Source organism: Amphiprion ocellaris, chromosome 11 (genome assembly GCF_022539595.1).
Source record: "Amphiprion ocellaris isolate individual 3 ecotype Okinawa chromosome 11, ASM2253959v1, whole genome shotgun sequence".
In the NCBI taxonomy this organism is placed as follows: domain Eukaryota; kingdom Metazoa; phylum Chordata; class Actinopteri; family Pomacentridae; genus Amphiprion; species Amphiprion ocellaris.
In genome coordinates this window covers 33870555-33892093 of record NC_072776.1, presented here as the reverse complement: position 1 = coordinate 33892093, position 21539 = coordinate 33870555, and the positions used below count along the sequence as shown (strand labels likewise).

The window sequence follows — 21539 nt, the reverse complement described above, 5'->3', positions numbered from 1 at the left end:
GCAGCTTTTAGTTTCTGTTGGTGGAAAACATCAAAAGTCCAGCTTCTAAATTCACAGAGATTTTTATTACAAAGAAAGAAAAATCTGGCTTCAAGAAATAAAGATCAGATGTAAAAAATGTGAAAAAAGCAGCAAATATCGACAAAATAACTATTTTTAGATGATTTTTAGCTCCGTCGATGCTGCAATTTACCACTGTTCCCTAAATGTCTCATGAACTTTAGTAGGTGCTACAATTTACTGATGTTCCCTAAAAAACAGGACACTTTACAAATGGTCCCTGAACGCCTCAGTCGTCAGTAGATGCTACACTTTACAGAAATGTTCCCAAATACCTCACATATATTGGTGGACATGGTCATTTACAGATGTTCCCTAAACACCTCACAGTCATCAGTAGGGGCTGCAGTTTCCAGATGTTCCCTAAATACATCACAGTTATCAGTGATGCTGCACTTTGCAGATGTTCCCTGAACACCTCACATATAAATTGGACATTGTTAATTTCCAGATGTTCCCTAAACACCTCACAGCTGTCAGTAGATGCTACATTTTCCAGATCTTCCCAAAGGCCTTACACGTCTTTATATTGGTAGACATTGTAATTAACTGGTTTTCGTAAATGCCTCACAAACATCTGCAGTTAAAAGCTGCAGTTTACAGATGTTCCCTAAATGCGTTATAGTCATCAGTAGATGCTACAGTTAACAGATGTTCCCTGAACGCCTCACATATATTGGTGACCATTGTAATTTACTAATGTTCCCAGAACCCATCAGTTATCAGCAGAAGTTACGGATCCCAGATGTTCCCTAAATGCCTCACGGTCATCAGTAGAAGTTACGGATCCCAGATGTTCCCTAAATGCCTCTCTGTGCACAGAGAAGCTTCTCCTCTTATCAGTTTCTGCAGTTTAAGTCACAATCAGGAACTTTTAGAATAATTACAGTGTAAAAGAAGCTAAAACTAAATATTTAACATTGTTTTCTGGACTTTAAATCCATGAATCTAAAGTGTTCCAGGTGATTTTAATATTTTAAATCAATGAATCTAAAGTGTTCCAGGTGATTTTAATACTTTAAATCCATGAACCTAAAGTGTTCCAGGTGATTTTAATACTTTAAATCCATGAACCTAAAGTGTTCCAGGTGATTTTCATACTTTAAGTCCATGAATCTAAAGTGTTCCAGGTAATTTCTGGACTTTAAATCCATGAATCTAGATGGTTTCAGGTGATTTCTGAGATTCTATGAATGTTCAGCTGAAGGTATCTGAGGAATGTCGTCCTCCCAGATTAGCGTCTCCTCGTGTCACCGGCAGAAATGCATGATGGGAAAGTCACTTCCTGGAAGCGTCTCTGTGTTGTGTTCGAGTGCGGTTGTAATTGTGAGTCTGTGTTTCCTGTAAATGACGGAGTTGAAACTGATCTGTGTTAAAGTTCAACAAAAACCGGTTCAGAGCAGGAGTCAGTCTGCAGGTTTTAGTTTCAGGTGTAATGTCTTAAAAACCAGCTTTAACCAGTAATAACACTTTATTCTGGGTTATTTTAGTACTTTTGCTCATTTCTTGGTCTTTATAAGGACAAACCTGACATGCACTGTAGAAAAAAGAACATTTTTAACACTTTTATCTTTGATTTGTTTTAACAATTTACCACTAACTTGCAGATTTTACCAGTTTTGTGAAAATACATATTTATTTTTTTATAGTCAACATGTAAATGAATAGTTTTTACTATTGTTGTGTGTTTTTACTGGATATTATCTGTAATTTTTATTTCAAATAATTGCAAATATTGTAAAACAGTCATATCTTTTGATCAGTTTAACAGGACACTTTACAAATGGTCCCTGAACGCCTCAGTCGTCAGTAGATGCTACACTTTACAGAAATGTTCCCAAATACCTCACATATATTGGTGGACATGGTCATTTACAGATGTTCCCTAAACACCTCACAGTCATCAGTAGGGGCTGCAGTTTCCAGATGTTCCCTAAATACATCACAGTTATCAGTGATGCTGCACTTTGCAGATGTTCCCTGAACACCTCACATATAAATTGGACATTGTTAATTTCCAGATGTTCCCTAAACACCTCACAGCTGTCAGTAGATGCTACATTTTCCAGATCTTCCCAAAGGCCTTACACGTCTTTATATTGGTAGACATTGTAATTAACTGGTTTTCGTAAATGCCTCACAAACATCTGCAGTTAAAAGCTGCAGTTTACAGATGTTCCCTAAATGCGTTATAGTCATCAGTAGATGCTACAGTTAACAGATGTTCCCTGAACGCCTCACATATATTGGTGACCATTGTAATTTACTAATGTTCCCAGAACCCATCAGTTATCAGCAGAAGTTACGGATCCCAGATGTTCCCTAAATGCCTCACGGTCATCAGTAGAAGTTACGGATCCCAGATGTTCCCTAAATGCCTCTCTGTGCACAGAGAAGCTTCTCCTCTTATCAGTTTCTGCAGTTGAAGTCACAATCAGGAACTTTTACAATAATTACAGTGTAAAAGAAGCTAAAACTAAATATTTAACATTGTTTTCTGGACTTTAAATCCATGAATCTAAAGTGTTCCAGGTGATTTTAATATTTTAAATCAATGAATCTAAAGTGTTCCAGGTGATTTTAATACTTTAAATCCATGAACCTAAAGTGTTCCAGGTGATTTTCATACTTTAAGTCCATGAATCTAAAGTGTTCCAGGTAATTTCTGGACTTTAAATCCATGAATCTAGATGGTTTCAGGTGATTTCTGAGATTCTATGAATGTTCAGCTGAAGGTATCTGAGGAATGTCGTCCTCCCAGATTAGCGTCTCCTCGTGTCACCGGCAGAAATGCATGATGGGAAAGTCACTTCCTGGAAGCGTCTCTGTGTTGTGTTCGAGTGCGGTTGTAATTGTGAGTCTGTGTTTCCTGTAAATGACGGAGTTGAAACTGATCTGTGTTAAAGTTCAACAAAAACCGGTTCAGAGGAGGAGTCAGTCTGCAGGTTTTAGTTTCAGGTGTAATGTCTTAAAAACCAGCTTTAACCAGTAATAACACTTTATTCTGGGTTATTTTAGTACTTTTGCTCATTTCTTGGTCTTTATAAGGACAAACCTGACATGCACTGTAGAAAAAAGAACATTTTTAACACTTTTATCTTTGATTTGTTTTAACAATTTACCACTAACTTGCAGATTTTACCAGTTTTGTGAAAATACATATTTATTTTTTTATAGTCAACATGTAAATGAATAGTTTTTACTATTGTTGTGTGTTTTTACTGGATATTATCTGTAATTTTTATTTCAAATAATTGCAAATATTGTAAAACAGTCATATCTTTTGATCAGTTTAAATATGAAAAAGTATGTTTAATGTACATGTAAATAATATTTGCATTTAAAAAATCTGTATTTTTGCAAATATTCAGTAGTAAAACTATAATTTTTCTGTATTTAAATTTGTAAAATTCTCATCTTTTTACAGATATTTGCTGTTATTGAAAGAAAAATTATGTATATTATATACATATATAATGGTTGTGTTGCAGATCATATCCAGTAAAATACACAGAAAATCATCTATTAATTAACATTTACAATTAAAAAATAATAAAAAGACATGCCAAAACTGTAAACAATGTCCACAACAAAAATCAGTTTTTTATAAATACTAATTCATTCTTTTGTGTTATTGAACAGTAAAATTACACCATTTTTGCTGTTTATAAATTAGCAAAATTATATTGTTATTTTGCAGATATTTGTCACTATTTGAAATAAAAAAATGTATTTCAAAAATGTCAAAATAGATTTTAAAAATTTAAACTGAAATTTTACAGATTTTCCCTGTTTTTATCTATTAATAAATTTCCTTTTAAAGCTTAAACTGTAAATCACATCATTTAATATCTGTATTTAGTTATTTTAAAACATTTGACTGTAAAATTACACTATTTTTATTGAATTTAAAACAGCAAAAATATGATTATTTTACAGATATTTGGAAATATGTGAAATAAAAAGTATGTTCAGGGCTAAAAAATATTTTGAAATTGTTTTTACTTTCATTTTGCAGATTTCTCCTGGTTAGTTAATTATTAAATAAACTAAAAAAATAAGTTAAATAAATTTAAAATTGCAGTTTTTCCATATTTAAGTTGGTCCAGTATTTTACTGGTATTTCTTGTAATTTTTTCATTTTTTTTCAACATTATTACGCAGCTTTTTTCAAGGTGTCCAGTGGCTGAAACATGTTACATTTAAGGAAAAAAAGGAAAATAAGGTGCAGATTGTGTTGATATTTAACAATAAAAACAGCATTAATAATAATAATAATAATAATAATAATAATAATAATAATAATAATAATAATAATAATAATATTACTAATAATGAGGTTATTATGGAGTGTATTATGAGGGAAACTCTCCAGAGTTGGTTTCTGGAGCAGAAATGTGATTTTTTTTTTTTTTTTTTTTTTTTTTTTTTTTTTTTTTTTTGTGGTTTCTGGTTTCAGTCTCAGTTAGGTGAAAGTGGACAAAGAGGTTTTTGTTGTGAGAAACAGACGCTGGACTGTTGGAGGTTTCTGTAATCAGAGAGGAGAAGAAGAAGAAGAAGCTCATCTTCCTCCTGGAATTAAACCTCATGCTGGATGAAAGCTTCTATTGATCAGACTGAAGCTCCAACAAACTCCTCAGTTACACACCTGAGTTACACACCTGAGTTACACACCTGAGTTACACACCTGAGTTACACACCTGAGTTACACACCTGAGTTACACACCTGAGTTACACACCTGCTGAAAATCCATTTAGTTTCGGAGCCACTCAGAAATTTAAACCTTCTTATTTTCCTCGCTTTCTATGACTTAAAACTCAACTTTTTCAGTTAATTTTTATTTGTCCAAACTATTAAAAACTAAAACCCTAAAAAACCTGTAAAAACCTGCAAGAGTTCCAGAAAAAATACACTAAAAACACAGTGGAGTTCTAAAAAAAACTGTAAAAATAAATTGAAATGTCTGTATAAGAACAAGACATTTTTAACTAATTTAAATTTAGAAAGTTTGTGTAAATTTTACATTAAAAAAGAACAAATTATTTTTTGTTATAATTCAGATTTTTAGTGTGGACATTATTTACATTTTTTACCCGTTGTACATTTTTACTTAGAATTTGAGTTATCTGTAATTTAACAAACCTTCAAAAACCGTAAAATAATTAATAATAACAATAATAAAAATAATAATAATAAATTGTCAATTCTTAAACACAATTTCTACTTCCAAAAAGCAACAAGTATTTGTAAAATAATGATATTTTTGCTAATTTAAATACAGTAAAACTGGTGTGATTTTATTTTTATATGTTAAAAAATTCTGAATTAATATTTCTAAAAACACAGATGTCTGATGTGGACGTTATTTACGGTTTTGTATTTTTTTTAAGTAAATTTTTTTGTGAATTTCTGTCATTTAAAAAATCTGTATATATCTGAAAAATAACAGTTTAAAATTAATAATAAATTATTATTTATTTCATTATTTACACTTTTTGCTGATTTAAATAACATAAAAATTGTGTAAATTTACTGTCAATTTTTTTAATTACTATTGAATATGAATACAGTTTTTATGTGGACATTATTTACAATTTTGCCCCTTTTTTACTTATTTTTTTACAATCAATGTGTTCATACACAATTTTGAACATTTTTTTTTAAAAATTGTTGTTAATATCAATCATTTTTCTTTCATATAATACCAAATATCTGATACAGATTTTGGTGTGGATATTTTTTTACAGTTTATTTTACAGATAACATGCTAATTAATAATTTTTGATGATTATATCAGTTATTATCTGTAGCCAAACAAAAGAGGGAAAATCTGTAAAATAACAGTAAATTCTTTTTAAAAAATTAACAGTTATAAAAAGTTTGAAAAAATTAAAACTAAAAACTTAAGTGTAAAAACATATATATTTATTTATTTTACCAACATCAGCTAACATCCAAAGAAGCTTGAAATATTCAGAAAATTCTCAGTGAAGCTTTAAAGCCTCCAAAAAATTAATTTAGGAATTTAGTTTGTTAGAAGATTATGGTTTCTGACTGCAGAATATTTCTCATTTATTAAATATAAATGTGGCTGTTGATTTAGTTTTATTTAACGTATTTCACCTCCTACTAATTCTCAGCTTTAGTCAATTTTTACTGTAATTTTTAAAAACGTTTTTCCACTTTTATTTAAGTCTAATGTTCTCCAAACTGCAGCATGTTGTTGGTTAATCAGTGTTTTAGTGTAAAGCTGTTATCAGACCAACGGCAGCAGATAAAACCCAGCAGACAAGGTCACAAACTCAGCAGAACCCTGATTTAACCTCAGCAGAACCCGGATTTAAACTCAGCAGAACCCGGATTTAAACTCAGCAGAACCCCGATTTAAACTCAGCAGAACCCCGATTTAAACTCAGCAGAACCCTGATTTAAACTCAGCAGAACCCGGATTTAAACTCAGCAGAACCCGGATTTAACCTCAGCAGAACCCTGATTTAACCTCAGCAGAACCCCGATTTAAGCTCAGCAGAACCCGGATTTAAACACAGCAGAACCCGGATTTAAACTCAGCAGAACCCGGATTTAACCTCAGCAGAACCCTGATTTAACCTCAGCAGAACCCCGATTTAAACTCAGCAGAACCCGGATTTAAACTCAGCAGAACTCTGATTTAAACTCAGCAGAACCCTGATTTAACCTCAGCAGAACCCGGATTTAAACTCAGCAGAACCCGGATTTAACCTCAGCAGAACCCGGATTTAAACTCAGCAGAACCCTGATTTGAACTCAGCAGAACCCTGACTGTATCTCCTGTACGGTTCAGCTGAGCTGCTGCTGACGTCATTTACAGACTTCAGATCAGTCGTGTGTTGAAACGTTTCCACTGTTTGTTCAGCAGAAACTCTAAGAGTCACTTTAATGTCCGACCAACCGCACAAACTCCAAACTGAAACTAAAAAACCCACAGAAAACCTGGAGTCCTGCAGGAATCCGAGCTGGAGGAGGGAAAAGGAATGTAAACAATAAAAACAAAGACGTTTACTGGAAATAAATACAGATTTTTGTGTTTTTAGTTTGATTTGGTGTCGGTCGGTTTGGGACCGATTTGGTCGTCACTGTTTTGTCTTTCTGACGACTTATTTGTGTCTCATTTTGTTGATTTAGCGTCTCTTTGTGCTCTTTTTGCATCATTTTATAGTGTCTTTAGGGTCGTTTTCCATCTCTTTATGGTTTTTTTTTGCCAGTTTGGTCATTTATGGTCTCATCTTGGATGTTTTTGGATTTTTTTGTCTCTTTATTGGTTGTTGTTTGATTTTTGTCATTTTGTGTCTGATTTTATTCATTTTGCATCTTTGTTTTTATCCCAGTTCAGTCATTCCTTGTATCTTGGCTGTTTTGGTGCCTTTTGTGTCTCATATTGTTTTCTGTCTTTTTATGGTTGTTTTTGTTCAATTTGGATCGTTTTATGTTCCTTTTAGGACATTTCGTGTCTGATTTGACTCATTTTGCACCTTTTGATGGTTGTTTTTGTCTCAGTTCAGTCGTTTCTCGTCACATCTTGGCTGTTTTACATCTGTTTGTAATCATTCTTTCTGTTGTGGGTCTGATATTGTGAAATTTTGCGTGTCTTTGTGGTCATTTTGAATCTCTTTATGGTTGATTTTGGTTTGATTTTGGTCATTTGTGTCACACTTGGGATATTTTGTGTTCGATTTTACTAATTTTGCATCTTTTTGTTGCCATTTCGAAATGTTGTGGTTGTTTTTTGTCACATTTGTGTCTCAGATTGTCCATTTTTTTGTCTCTGTGGTCATTTTCCATTTTTTATGGTTGTTTTGTCACAATTCAGTCGTTTCTTATCATATCTTGTCTGTTTTGGAGCATTTTGTGTCTTAAATTGTTATTTTTTTGGGGTCTCTGTGATCATTTTGCATCTCTTTATGGTTGTTTTTGTTGTATTTTGTTTGTTTTGTGTCACATATTGGTTGTTTTGCCTCTGTTCGGAGCTATTCTTGCTGTTTGAGATCATTTTATGTCTCTCATTGTTCAATTTGTTTGCAAAGTTTTCCCTCGACTTCTGTGACATTGTTTAGTTTGGAGTCTACTTCCAGTAAACGTTCAGTTAAATCAGTCAGATCTAACAGTCTGCTGTAGGTTGGACCAGTTCAAAGTTGGTTTGTTCAAAAAGAACGGATTAATCCTGGCAGGATGTTGATGGACCGGCTGGATAAATCTAAAGCGTGTGTAATAAAATAAATATCTATCATTAAATCTATATTTCTATAAAATAAAGAGCTCAAACTAAGTCCCTCTGGAGTTTTCACACCTTGTTGTTGCTGCAGTTTTTAATCTCAGTGACTTTACTATGAGCGAAATAACACAGAGTCACGTTTGTTTCCGCTCCGAGTACAAACGCTGAGATAAATAGCAGATCAGAATGAGTATAAAATCGTCCTGCTGACCCTGAATCACTGGTTTCATCTGTGAAGCAAACAGCAGCTGATCGACCCATGACTGCTGCTGTTCATTCACAAAGTCGCCGTTTGTGTTCAAATAAATCTGTTTCTCTAAACCACCACCGATCCTGAAGGTGGTTTTTATTTTGCTTCTTATTAGTTACATCTTCTTGTTTGATCTGCAGCTTCCTGATGTGATATTTGGAGAAATAATGGAGCTGGGAGAGCAGCTGTTCAGCAGATTTGATCTATTTCCATACAAAGACTCATCTGGACTCTGTGTTGTTGTTGCTTCACATCAAACTGTTGTGACTGAACATAAGGAACAAAACAAATGTGTGTCCTGGATGGAATAAACCTCTAAAACCGCAAATACTGGAATGGGAATTAGTATTTCGGTGGAATAAAATTGGTTAAATAGCAATAATTAGGAGGAATTCAATTAGTTAGAAAGTACTATTGGGATAGAATAAACCTTTCAAAGCATAAATACTTAGACTGGAAGTAGTACTTGGTTGGAATAAACCTTTAAAACCATAAATATTTCGACAGAAAGTAACATTGTGTTGGAACTTATTTGATTAGAAAATTCGATTGGGGCTAAAAAAAAATCCTTTAAAACCATGAGTCATTTGAGAGAAATCAGTATTTTTGGTGGAATAAACCTTTAAAACTATAACTTCTAAAAGGGAAAGAACTTGGTGTTTGGTTCTGGAGAAACTGAGCTGTTGTATTTTTACATTTTAAACACTGATTTGAATCCAGACGTCTTCTACTGAGGCTGTAAAAGGTTTCATTTTCACACTGAGACAAACCCTAAAGAAGCAGTAAAGTTGACTCCTGAGCTGCTGATTCCAAGCTGCTGTTTTGATCTTTATAAAAACTGTTGAATCCAGACTGATCGGACTCTCCTGGTTCCTTCCAGAAAACTATCCGGTCGGCAGCTCGGATGGGAAGACGGAGTCGGTGGCGAACCTACAGCCTCAGCCGTCGCTCAGCTCGCTGCAGTCCAGCTCTCCAGGTCCTAAACGCTCAGGAAACACTCTGAGGAAGTGGCTGACCAGTCCGGTCCGCCGCCTCAGCCACGGCAGCTCCGTCAAGAAACTCCCCAACAGCAAGCAGAAGAAGACAGGTGAGGATGGAGGACTCACCTGGACTCTCAGTGTTGTTGTTGTTGTTGTCTCACATGAAGCTGTCCAGTCTGAATATAACCAACACAACACGTCTCAGGTGGAGTAAACCTTTGAAACCGTGAATACTTGGACAGAATGTTGAATTTTGTTAGAAAATACCCTTTAAGACCATAACTTGTTAGACAGTACTATTTGGTTGAAATAAACCTTTCAATACCTAAATATTTAGACATAAAGTACCATTTTAGCTTTGAATAAGACTTTAAAACTATAACTTGATATTTAGACATGACTATTTGCTTGGAATAAACCTTTAAAACTTTGAATACTTGGACAAAAAGTCATGTTTGGGTGGAATTTGGGTTTTTGGAAAGTACTATTGCAGCAGAATAAACCTTTACAATCATGAGTAGTTGGACAGAAAATAGTGTTTTGGTTGGAATAAACATTTGATGGAAAGTAGTATTTGGCTGAAATAAACCTTTAAAACCATAAATATTTGAACAGGAAGTAGTATTTTAGGTGGAATAGTACCATTGTAAACCTTAAGTACTTGGACATAAAGTTGTATTTTGGCTTAAATAAACCATTAAAACCATAACTTGTGAGTTGAAAAGGGCTATTTTTATGGGAAAATCTTTCTTACTTGGACAGAAAGTTGTATTTTAGGTAAAAATAAACCTTTAAAATCATAAGTAGTTTAATAGAAAGTATCTTTTGGATGCATTAAACTTTTAAAACTATAAATGCTTGGACAGAAAGTAGTATCTGTGTTCGATTTAGGTAGGTAGAAATATTTGGATGGAATAAGCCTTTACAACCTTCACTTTTTAGGTTGTTTGGGTGGAAGAAACTCTAAAACCATAATTAATTGGGCAGAGAGTAGTATTTTGGGTGGAATAAACCTTAAAAACTGCGATTAGTTGTACAGAAAGTCCTAATTTTGCAAGTTTTTTAGCGACCACCAGGTTCAGCAGGTTGGTCGTTGTGAAAATCCAGAGTCTTAGAGTCTTGAGTTGTGAATCTGCTGCAGAAACATCATATTTAGGTGAAATGAGCAGAAGTGAAGCTCAGGTCTTTGTTCAGGGGGATTACTGACAACTTAATGTTCTGTAAATCAAATAATGAGACCTGACTGAGCCTGGAGCTGCTCTGGTTGGATTCAAAGCATACCATGCATTCCTCTGTAGATGGCTCTGCTTCAATTAGCTGGTGTAAAATGCTGCTGCAGAAGAAGCGTCTATGAGGTTTAACTGCATTCTCTTTATGGTTGAGTTGTTTGCACCTGCTCTCAGGTGTGTAAGAATCACAGCACAGACAAGATTTTTTCCCCAATTTGACAAAGACGCACAGAATAACTGCAGAGACACAAAACGACCACAGAGGGACACAAGATGGCCAAGAAGAGACAGAAAATGACCAAGAAGAGACAAAACTACCAAAGAGACACAAAACAACCACGAAACGACTCAAAATGACCAAGAATAGACAGAAAACGACCACAAAGAGACACAAAGCAACCACTAAGTGATAGAAGCAATAACAAAGATACACAACATAACCACAGAGACACAAAGTGACCACAAAAAGGCAGAAAACTACCACAAAAACATACAAAATTACCACAAAAAGACACAAAATGACCAAGAAGAGACACAAAACAACCACAAAACAAATCAAAATGACCAAGAATAGACAGAAAATGAGCACAAAGAGATAGAAAATGACCACAAAGAAACAAAAATTAACACAGAGAGACAAAATGACCAGAAGAGGCGACACTCAGACTATCGGCAGTTCATGTTGGTTTAGCCAACAGTGGGCACCATGACAAAGACTTCTGTGGTGCTTAATGACTTCATGCCAGCACATGGGGTACATTAAACCACAATTGTCCAAGATTCATCTTCAAAACGTTAGCAGGTATTATTTGGGTGTAATAAACCTTTAAAACCACAGACTGACAGGAAGTAGTATTTTGTGTGAAATAAACCTTTAAATCTCGAAATAATTGGACAGTCTGAGCGACAAACTGACTGAACTGTGATTGGCTGGTTGGATTGCAGGGCCTGGATCAGGTAGGGAGGAGAGCAGGAAGAGCATCGACCTCGGCCAACCGGACCTCGCCCTGCAGGATGACATCATCGATGAGGTAAGCGGCAAGGCTGGAGAGAGACGGAGGCAGTTTAATGATAAACGGTGCCGAAACTATCAATACTTGGACAGGAAGTGGTATTTGGGTAGAATGTTGTCAATGGAAAGTATTATTGTAGTGAAATAAACCTTTAAAACTATCAGTACTTGGACAGGAAGTACTATTTTATGTAAAATAAACCTTTAAATTATCAGTAGTTGATGATGATGCATTCACATAATAAAAAGAACAATATTATAATATCGAGAGAAATCCAACCAACCAAGCAAATATTGACTTTTGAGAAGCCAAAAACTAAGAAATGTGTGGATTTTTTTTTGGGTTTAAAAACAATTTAAGGCTACATTTAAGTAGAATTCAAGCTATTTTGGACAATATTGGTGGTAATTTTAGACATATTTTTTTTGTTTTCAGTACTTTTTCAGTTAAATTTATAGTTGTTTTATACTAGTTTTAAAAATTTTTCTAATTGACTTCTTGAGTCATTTTTGTGCAGTTTGAGGTTATTTTGGAAGAGTTTATTGTCATTTTGAACAGGTTTTTTTTGCAGTACGACCAATTTAGAACAATTAAGAGAAAAGTTCAATGTATTTGATTGTTTTCTTTACAAAAAATTTTAAACCAAAAGGGAATCATCATGTTCCACATTTTTGGATTTGGTCATTTTTCCAGATGGAACCATATTTTCCACCTGATTTGTTGAAGTGTCTCAAGAAAGATGAAAAGCTGACCTTTTTCTCTGTTTTTACCGCCTCCAGCTCGGATAAATGATGTGATTTTAATGATTTTTTGAATCATAAAACCGGTTCAAGTGGTTAATTAGTCAGTGAAAGCACAGACTTGGAGCTTTTATTGCTTCCACATTGTCTCACAACACTTTTAATTAACCACAGATTTTTCCACTTCGTTACATTTCTGGTGATGCTTCGGTTCCAATGCACCAAATTAAATTCAATTTTCCACTAAATACGTCTTATAAACTTCAGTTTGATTGTTTATCTGCAGAGTTTAGAGTTGACCTAAACTCATCTAATCTCATCCCAGCTGACATAATGGACTTTAGACACATAAAGTTCCTCTTTCTGTGTCAAAGAGCTTTTCTTTATCCAAACCACAAACTCATGTTGAGTTACTCACCGATGACCAACGCTATAAATAGCATCTGAACGCTGCATCGTGCACTTTAGTATGTTTCTGTGTCGCAATAAAAAGCTAAAAACAAAAGAAAAGTGCAGCAGTTCAATGGAAAAATGCAGTTTTTCTGTGTTTTCTTAGAAGTTTTTAGCAGAACAAAGTCAACAGAAATGGACAGAATCCATTTGAATAAAGAAAAGCATGTTTGTAGAACTTTACATTTTGTGGAACATGCAGTGTTGGAGTTTTTCTGTGTGTGTACAAGTAGAGCTGCAAGAATTCATCAATTAATTGATTATTTATTTAGTCGTACGCTCAATGAAAGTGACATATCTGCTTCTTTTAGCTCCATTTTTGGTCTCCACCACATACTGACAGAGAAATGTGTCTTCATGAGACAAATTCTGTACTTTGTTCACCAACTAGCAGCAAATATTTTCCAGTCGTCTCCAATTTTACCTTAAAAAATTAACTATTAGTGGAACCAGAATACTATTTTTGTATTTGTCCATCAGTTAATCAATTAATCAGCTCATTGCAGGGTTGAACTCCAACGAATATTCAATTAATTGCTCAATTCTGAATCCTACTTTGGGTAAAGCAGCTGGAATATTTGGTTCTTTTAGCTCCATTTTTGATCTCCACCACCGACTGAGAGAATAATTTATCTTTATGAGCTAAATTCATCTGTTTCCTCGTGGTGAGCGTTTTATCCATCCCTTTCCTCGCGGTGAGCATTTTATCCATCCCTTTCCTCGCGGTGAGCGTTTTATCCATCCCTTTCCTCGCGGTGAGCGTTTTATCCATCCGTTTCCTCACGGTGAGCGTTTTATCCATCCCTTTCCTCGCGGTGAGCGTTTTATCCATCCGTTTCCTCGCGGTGAGCGTTTTATCCATCCGTTTCCTCACGGTGAGCGTTTTATCCATCCCTTTCCTCGCGGTGAGCGTTTTATCCATCCGTTTCCTCGCGGTGAGCGTTTTATCCATCCGTTTCCTCGAGGTGAGCGTTTTATCCATCCGTTTCCTCGAGGTGAGCGTTTTATCCATCCTCATGGTGACTGTTTTGTTTCCTCAGAGAGTTCTCAGTAAAGATGGAAACCTGCTGTCTAAGGCACCTTCAGGGATGCAGAGCGGCGGCGAGGAGGAGCAGGACGAGGAAGCTCACACTCCTCTTCCTCCCCCCATGGAGATCATCAAGGACCCCTCGGCTCAGGACGACAAGGTAGCACACCTGAGGGGGCGGGGCCTTAAAGAGGCAGGGCATCGGGAGTTTCAGATAAACTCAGATTAGCATCCAGAGTGCTAAAATTAAATTGTAGCTTCATTTATGTATTTTCAAAATAAAAGTCACTTTATAGTCACTTTATAGTAGAAACGTGTTTATATTATTTTATATATATTATATAATATATTTATGACACAACTATTATATATATATATATTATTTTGTTAATTATTATTATTAACAAAATAATATGAATAAACAAAGTCAATGCTGTTTTATAATTTATAACCAAAGTCTATATTTTAGTAACATATTTTTTAAACAATCTATATTTTATCATATTATTTTTGTTAGTAATAAAATAATAATGTAAATAAACAAATATCTGTTTTTAAGTCTTTATAAACAGATATTCTTTTAAACAAATTTATATTCAAATCATAATATTGTTGTTGTTTTTAACAAAATAATATAAATAAACTAAATTATATTTATATAAATGTATTTTTTCAAACAAATCTGTATTTTATCACATTGTTCTTCTTCTTAGTAACAAAATAATGTTTTTATCTATGTTTTTTTAAGTTTTTATTAACAGATATTTTAAAGCAAATCTATGCTTTATCATGTTGTTGTTAACAGAATAATGATAATATAAACAATCTGTGTTTTTGAAGTCTTTATTATATTAACAGATCTATATGGTGTTGTTTTATTATATTATATTTATTGTATTATATTATCATAAAATCGAGATTTAGTTTACTTTAACTTTTTAAAATTTATTATAGTTTTACAATTTGCTGTCTTTTTATTTTTATTTAGGATTTTTTTTCTAATAGCTATAACTATACAATAACCTCTAAAACCAATCGAGTATTAATTCCAATAACTCTAAAATCAAACCAGTGTTATTAATAGCCCTAATATTAATCTCCCAAACCAATTCAATATTAAAAATTATAATAAAAATCCAGTTTTGTTCATAACAGCCAAACAGTTTTTCATGTATTCTCCATGTAGGTGATTAATGCTAGCGGCGGTTTCTACATTAAACTGTTCATTTCTAACGTTAAAACTTGGGTTTACTGCAAATTATTTTACTGCCAGGTAGATAATTAAAGGTTTTCAGGAGCGTTTGGATTCAGCAGCCTCTAAATTTCCATGAAGCAGCTGGACTTTGACTTTATGCAAATGATGCGATATTAGCATGATGCTAGCAGGAAGCCGCTCACATAGACAATGAATGGAAGCTGTTGGACAAAAACCTTCACAGCCTCCCTTCTCTGCTTCACTTCCAGCCTTTCTAACCTCTTCACTTCCTCCTCTTCCTCTCAGTCTTTCTAACATGCTGCTGTTTCTTCCTCCTCCTCCTCCTCCTCAGTCTTCGTCCTTGCTAACGTCCCTCCAGTCGTCCTCTGAGGTTCCCAGTGCTGCCGAGCTGGTTAGCGCCATAGAAAAACTGGTTAAAACCAAGATGGTGAGTCTGGATGCTGCTTCAGTTCAGGAGGTTTTCTAGTGAAGACAGTGAACACGTCGTGTGTGGAGAGTTTTGTGTTCGTTTCACCGAATTACGACAACAGAGCACTGAGAGATTGTGTCGTACAGGGTTAGTTTTTGTGTATTTGTTTGAGTCCTAAAGTCTGAGAGCAAAGTTCAAATCTGTGGGACACAAAATGTCCCCAAAGAGACACAAAACAACCCCAAAGAGACACAAAACAACCCCAAAGAGACACAAAACGACCCCAAAGACACACAAAATGACCACAAAAACACACAAAATGATCAGACACAAAATGATTACAAATAGATACAATCTGAACACAAAGACACACAAAACAACTACACAGACACAAAACAACCACAAAGAGACACCAAAAGACTACAAACAGATACAAAACGACCACAAAGAGACACAAAAGGACCACAAAGACACACAATACGACCACAAAGACACACAAAACAACTACAGAGACACAAAATAACCACAAATGACACAGACTCGCTGCTGCTCTCAGACTTTTGCTCTGTTGATATTTCCATTTTAGATGTTTTCGGTGTTTTGTGTCGTGAGGCTCGTTGTTGTTGTTGTGTTTGTGTATTTTGTGTTCATATTAATGAAAACATCTTGTGTACTTTGTGATTTGGACAGTTTGTGTTTGCATGATCAGTTCACTGTGTGTCTGTTTGTATCTGCATGTTTAGGTTGTGTAGTTTCTGTTGAACTTTGCCGTATGAAATGAAGGCATGAGGTTGTGTGTCTGTTGTCAGATTGTTCCACCAGTGCTGGCAGGTTTTCATGTCGCTACAATCAGCTCATCTGCATGATGTGCAGTTAAGCAAAGCAGAAGGTTCAGTTTGTTTCCTGGTCAGTCGGTCCAGGTTGTTGACGCTCCTGCTGCTGTGAAACAAACAACAGATACATAAAATGATAACAGAGGCACAAAATGACCACAGAGAGACACAAAACAATTCTAAAGACACAAAACGACCACAGAGAGACACAAAGTTACCACAAAGTTACTAGAAAGAGACACAAAGTTACTAGAAAGAGACACAAAGTTACTCGAAAGAGACACAAAGTTAATAGAAAGAGACACAAAATGACCAGAAAGACACAAAATGACTAGAAAATGACACAAAGTTAACAGAAAGTGACGCAACATAACTAAGAGACACAAAATTATAAGAAAGTGACGCAAAATGACAACAAAAAGATACAAAGTTACCAGAAAGAGACACAAAGTTACCACAAAATTACAAGAAAGTGACACAAAATGACTGCAAAGAGACACAAAATTATCAAAAACAGACACAAAGTTACCAGAATGAGATAAAAAATGACAACAAAAAGACACAAAGCTACCAAAAAAGACACAACATGACCAGAAAGTGACATAAAGTGACCAGAAAGAGACACAAGGTTACTGGAAAGAGACACAAAACAACCAGAAAAAGATATAAAATGATCAAAAAAATGACGCAAAATGGCTGCAGAGAGATACAAGGTTACTAGAAAGAGACACAAAATGACTGAAAAGTGACACAAAAGTACCAGAAAGTGACACAAAACAACCACAAATAGACACAAAATGACCAGAAAAAGATACAAAACAACCACCAAGTCACTGATTGTGTTGGATGTTGTTGCTGTGAAGTTGTCGGTCCCTCATGTCCAGATGTTCTCCTCTCCAGACTCTGGAACCAGGAGCCTACCCCGGGTTCTCCTCACTGTCGCCTCCAGAACAAACCACACCGGTCCAGCCGAGGAACCCGGAACTGGAGCAGAGAGCCAAAGCTATGAGAGGACGCATGTGAGTAGTCATCAAGTCATCATCTACTGCTTCTAGTCCATCATCTACTGCTTCTAGTCCATCATCTGCTGCTTTTAGTCAATCATCTAGTGCTTCGAGTCCATCATCTGCTGCTTCTCGTCCATCATCTAGTGCTTCTAGTCATCATCTGCTGCTTCTAGTCCATCATCTACTGCTTCTAGTCCATCATCTAGTGCTTCTCGTCCATCATCTAGTGCTTCTCGTCCATCATCTAGTGCTTCTAGTCATCATCTGCTGCTTCTAGTCCATCATCTACTGCTTCTAGTCATCATCTGCTGCTTCTAGTCCATCATCTACTGCTTCTAGTCATCATCTGCTGCTTCTAGTCATCATCTGCTGCTTCTAGTCATCATCTACTGCTTCTAGTCCATCATCTACTGCTTCTAGTCATCATCTACTGCTTCTAGTTCATCATCTAGTGCTTCTAGTGCATCATCTACTGCTTCTAGTAATCATCTACTGCTTCTAGTCCATCATCTAGTGCTTCTAGTGCATCATCTACTGCTTCTAGTCCATCATCTGCTGCTTCTAGTCCATCATCTAGTGCTTTTAGTCAATCATCTAGTGCTTCTAGTCCATCATCTGCTGCTTCTAGTCCATCATCTAGTGCTTCTAGTGCATCATCTACTGCTTCTAGTCCATCAACTGCTGCTTCTAGTCCATCATCTGCTGCTTCTAGTCCATCATCTAGTGCTTCTAGTCCATCATCTGCTAGTGTTTAGTATGGCCGAGACTAGATGAGACATCACTCAGACAACAGGAAGTTCATGTTGGCCAACAGAGAGCATTGTTTGGGTTTAGCTAGCAATGGGCACCATGACATAGTCTTCTGTGGTTATTAATGACCTCCAACATTGTGTTTAGGTGCAGATTTTTAGACGTAATGGTACTGAAGCTCACTAAAAAACAAGATCACAGCACATTTTGACCTTTAAACACATTCTAGAATGATTCATCTTCCAGAAAAGCAAAAACTTTGGGCTCTAATTTCCACACGAGGCAGAACAGTCGAAATCACGAGTTTCTTGGTTTTGAGAGTTTTTGACGGTAACTTTTACTGCTTTTATCCATTCAGGTTTGTTCTGAATGAGTTGATTCAGACGGAGAAGGATTACGTCAAAGACCTCGGCATTGTGGTGGAGGTGAGTTCGTCCAACATGTTCAGTTTTTTACATCGATAAAGTAGTCATAAAATAGTCTGGGTTCATCTTCAGCTTCACAAATTTAACACAGATACAATAACAGCCGGTAAAAATTATGCAGCAGCAAGTTTTTTCTGCATTTTCCTGTTATTTTGGGACATTTGACAAACAAAACCTGAACCTTATGGAGAGTAAATGAACCCTAATTTAGCAAAACTGGTTAAAAAGTCAATTTACGATTTTTAATTCTCAGTCCTGATCATTTTTTGCTGCTGTTTTTCCATTTTGACTCCACCTAAAACCTCTCTTTAGGGAGAAGAAGAACGTTCTGTATTGATCCAGGTTTAAAGTTTAGTTTTGTGTCTTTGCAGGGCTTCATGAAACGCATCGAGGAAAAAGGCGTCCCGGACGACATGAAAGGAAAAGACAAAATTGTGTTCGGAAACATCCACCAGATCTACGACTGGCACCGAGAGTAAGTTCAGTGGGTATTTGATATCCACAGAGTCCACAGGGAGGACAAAATAAGCCTTTAGTGAGAAATAATGAGCAAACAGTGAAGAAAAATTAGCTCATAGTGAGTAAAAATGAACACAGAGAGGAAACATTAGTCCAGGGGGAGGGAATCGAGTCTACAGTGATGAAAAATGAATCTTTAGTGAGGAAAAATGAACATACAGTCAGGATAAAATAGTCCATTATGAGGAAAAATGAACCCCAGTGAAGAAAAAACAGCTTATAGGAAGAAAAAATTACCCCACAGTGAAGAAAGATTAGTCTAGGGGGAGGAACAATGAGCCCTCAGTGAGGAAAATTTGCACACAGTGAAGATAATAAGGCCACAATGAAGAAAAATTAGTCAACAGTGAGGAAAAATTAACACAGAGAGGAAAGACTAGGGCATAGTGAGGAAAAATTTGTCCAGGAGGGGGAAAATTTACCCAGAAGTGATGAAAAATGAGTCTATAGTGAGGAATAATTGACACACAGAGAGGAATAATGAGCCTTCAGACATGGAAAAAGGGGCCCACATTGAAGAAAAATGTGGAAACTGTACAGAAAAATGAGCCCAAATGACAAAAACATTAGGCACAGTGCAGAAAAAAATGATTCCATAGTGAGTAAAAGTGATCCAGTAGCTCAGATGTTCTCAGTCTAACGTCGTCTTCTGTCCTTCAGCTTCTTCGTCGGGGAGCTGGAGAAATGTTTGGAGGACCACGAACATCTTCCTGAACTCTTCATCAAACACGTGAGTCTGAAGATGATGATGAAGATGAATCTCTTCTTCTTCTTCTTCTTGTGTGTTTTAAATCTCTGAATGTGTTTCCAGGAGAGGAGGCTCCACATGTACGTGGTCTACTGCCAGAACAAACCCAAGTCTGAGTTCATCGTAGCCGAATACGACTCGTACTTCGACGTAAGAAGTTCAGGTCTTCTCTTAGTTTATCTCTTTATCTTTCAGACATTTAAATGTTGTGTTGTTGTATCTTCAGGGCATCCAGCAGGACATCCAGTCCAGGTTGACCATCAGTGATTTCCTCATCAAACCCATCCAGAGAATCACTAAATACCAGCTGCTCCTCAAGGTAACAGAAAAACCTCTAAAAGTCCTGTTTGGACTCTGAGTTTCCTGTTAAATACTTCAGTGTTTGTTGAGTTAACGTTTCTTCTCTTCAGGACTTCCTGAAGTACAGCTCCAAGGCTGGGATGGACTGTGAACAGATCGAGGTAAGACTGATTTCTAAGCAACGAAACTTCAGTTTTCACTTCGAGTTCAGCTGTTCAGAAAATTTAATCAGGATCAAAACTAAATGTTGTTCCGTCCAGATTCAGGAGATTCATCTGAGTTTGTGTCACTTTTAATCAGCAGCATAGAACCAGATCTACTTAAACAGAATACAAAATGTTCAGGATAATCACATCTGGATTATAACATAAACATCTGCTTCCAGTTTCACTTTCTTTTAGACTGTCCTATCAGCACACAAAATAAGAAAAACAGACAGAATCAGAAAAACGAAACAGAATTACAAAAATGAGACAAAATGAAAAATGAGACAAAAAATAGAGAAAAGGAGGCACAAAATGGGAAAAAGCACACAAAAAATTAGAAAAAACAGACAAAATCAATGAACGACACAAAATTTAAAAAGGAGAGAAAATGAGAAATAGGACGTGCAAAATTTGAAAAATAAGACACAAAATGAATGAATGAAACAAGAGCCCTGGTTCCTGTTCTAATGACTTCTGTGCAGTTGGCTGCAGATTTTAGAGTTGAAACATGTAGATAAAGGTTGATGTTTGTCTTTAACCAGTATAAATGTGTGTTTTTCTGCAGAAAGCCGTGGATCTGATGTCTCAGGTCCCTAAACTGTGTAACGACATGATGAATCTGGGTCGGCTGCAGGGATACGAGGTCCGTTATAAACCTTTTTAAACTCATTTAGAGTCTTCCTCCCGGTTTCCTGCAGCTTTCTGCTGTTTGTTTGTTTCTCTTTAGGGTAAACTGACCAGTCAGGGCAAACTGCTGCAGCAGGAAACATTCTTCGTCACGGAGCAGGACGCCGGCGTTCTGTCCAGGTCCAAGGAGCGCCGAGTCTTCCTCTTCGAACAGATTGTCATCTTCAGCGAGCTGCTGAGGAAAGGATCGTCCACGCCGGGATACCAGTTTAAGAAGAGCATCAAGGTATGTAGAGGGGCATCAAAGGTACATAGAGGGGCATCAAAGGTACGCAGAGGGGCATTAAAGGTACGTAGAGGGGCATCACGGTACGTAGAAGGGTATCAAAGGTACATAAAGGGGCATCAAGGTACGTAGAGGGGCATCAAGATACGTAGAGGGGCATCAAGGTACGTAGAGGGGCGTCAAGGTACGTAGAGGGGCGTCAAGGTACGTAG

The 21539-nt window shown here is 36.0% G+C and overlaps 1 protein-coding gene across 2 annotated transcripts in view; it reads left to right on the top strand.

Annotated features, from left to right (window-relative positions):
* Positions 1 to 21539, top strand: part of kalrna (kalirin RhoGEF kinase a) — a 167934-nt gene that overhangs the window by 122078 nt on the left and 24317 nt on the right. Inside the window, exons 41-53 of one of the 2 annotated variants that reach the window (XM_055014946.1) lie at positions 9443 to 9649; positions 11717 to 11802; positions 14015 to 14161; positions 15549 to 15644; positions 17360 to 17478; positions 18575 to 18641; positions 19013 to 19116; positions 19821 to 19890; positions 19972 to 20058; positions 20135 to 20227; positions 20319 to 20369; positions 20980 to 21057; positions 21142 to 21327. In XM_055014946.1, the coding sequence (XP_054870921.1) occupies positions 9443 to 9649; positions 11717 to 11802; positions 14015 to 14161; positions 15549 to 15644; positions 17360 to 17478; positions 18575 to 18641; positions 19013 to 19116; positions 19821 to 19890; positions 19972 to 20058; positions 20135 to 20227; positions 20319 to 20369; positions 20980 to 21057; positions 21142 to 21327 (1391 nt within the window). The remainder of the gene's footprint in view (positions 1 to 9442; positions 9650 to 11716; positions 11803 to 14014; positions 14162 to 15548; positions 15645 to 17359; positions 17479 to 18574; positions 18642 to 19012; positions 19117 to 19820; positions 19891 to 19971; positions 20059 to 20134; positions 20228 to 20318; positions 20370 to 20979; positions 21058 to 21141; positions 21328 to 21539) is intronic. The other variant, XM_055014947.1, reaches the window with a different exon arrangement.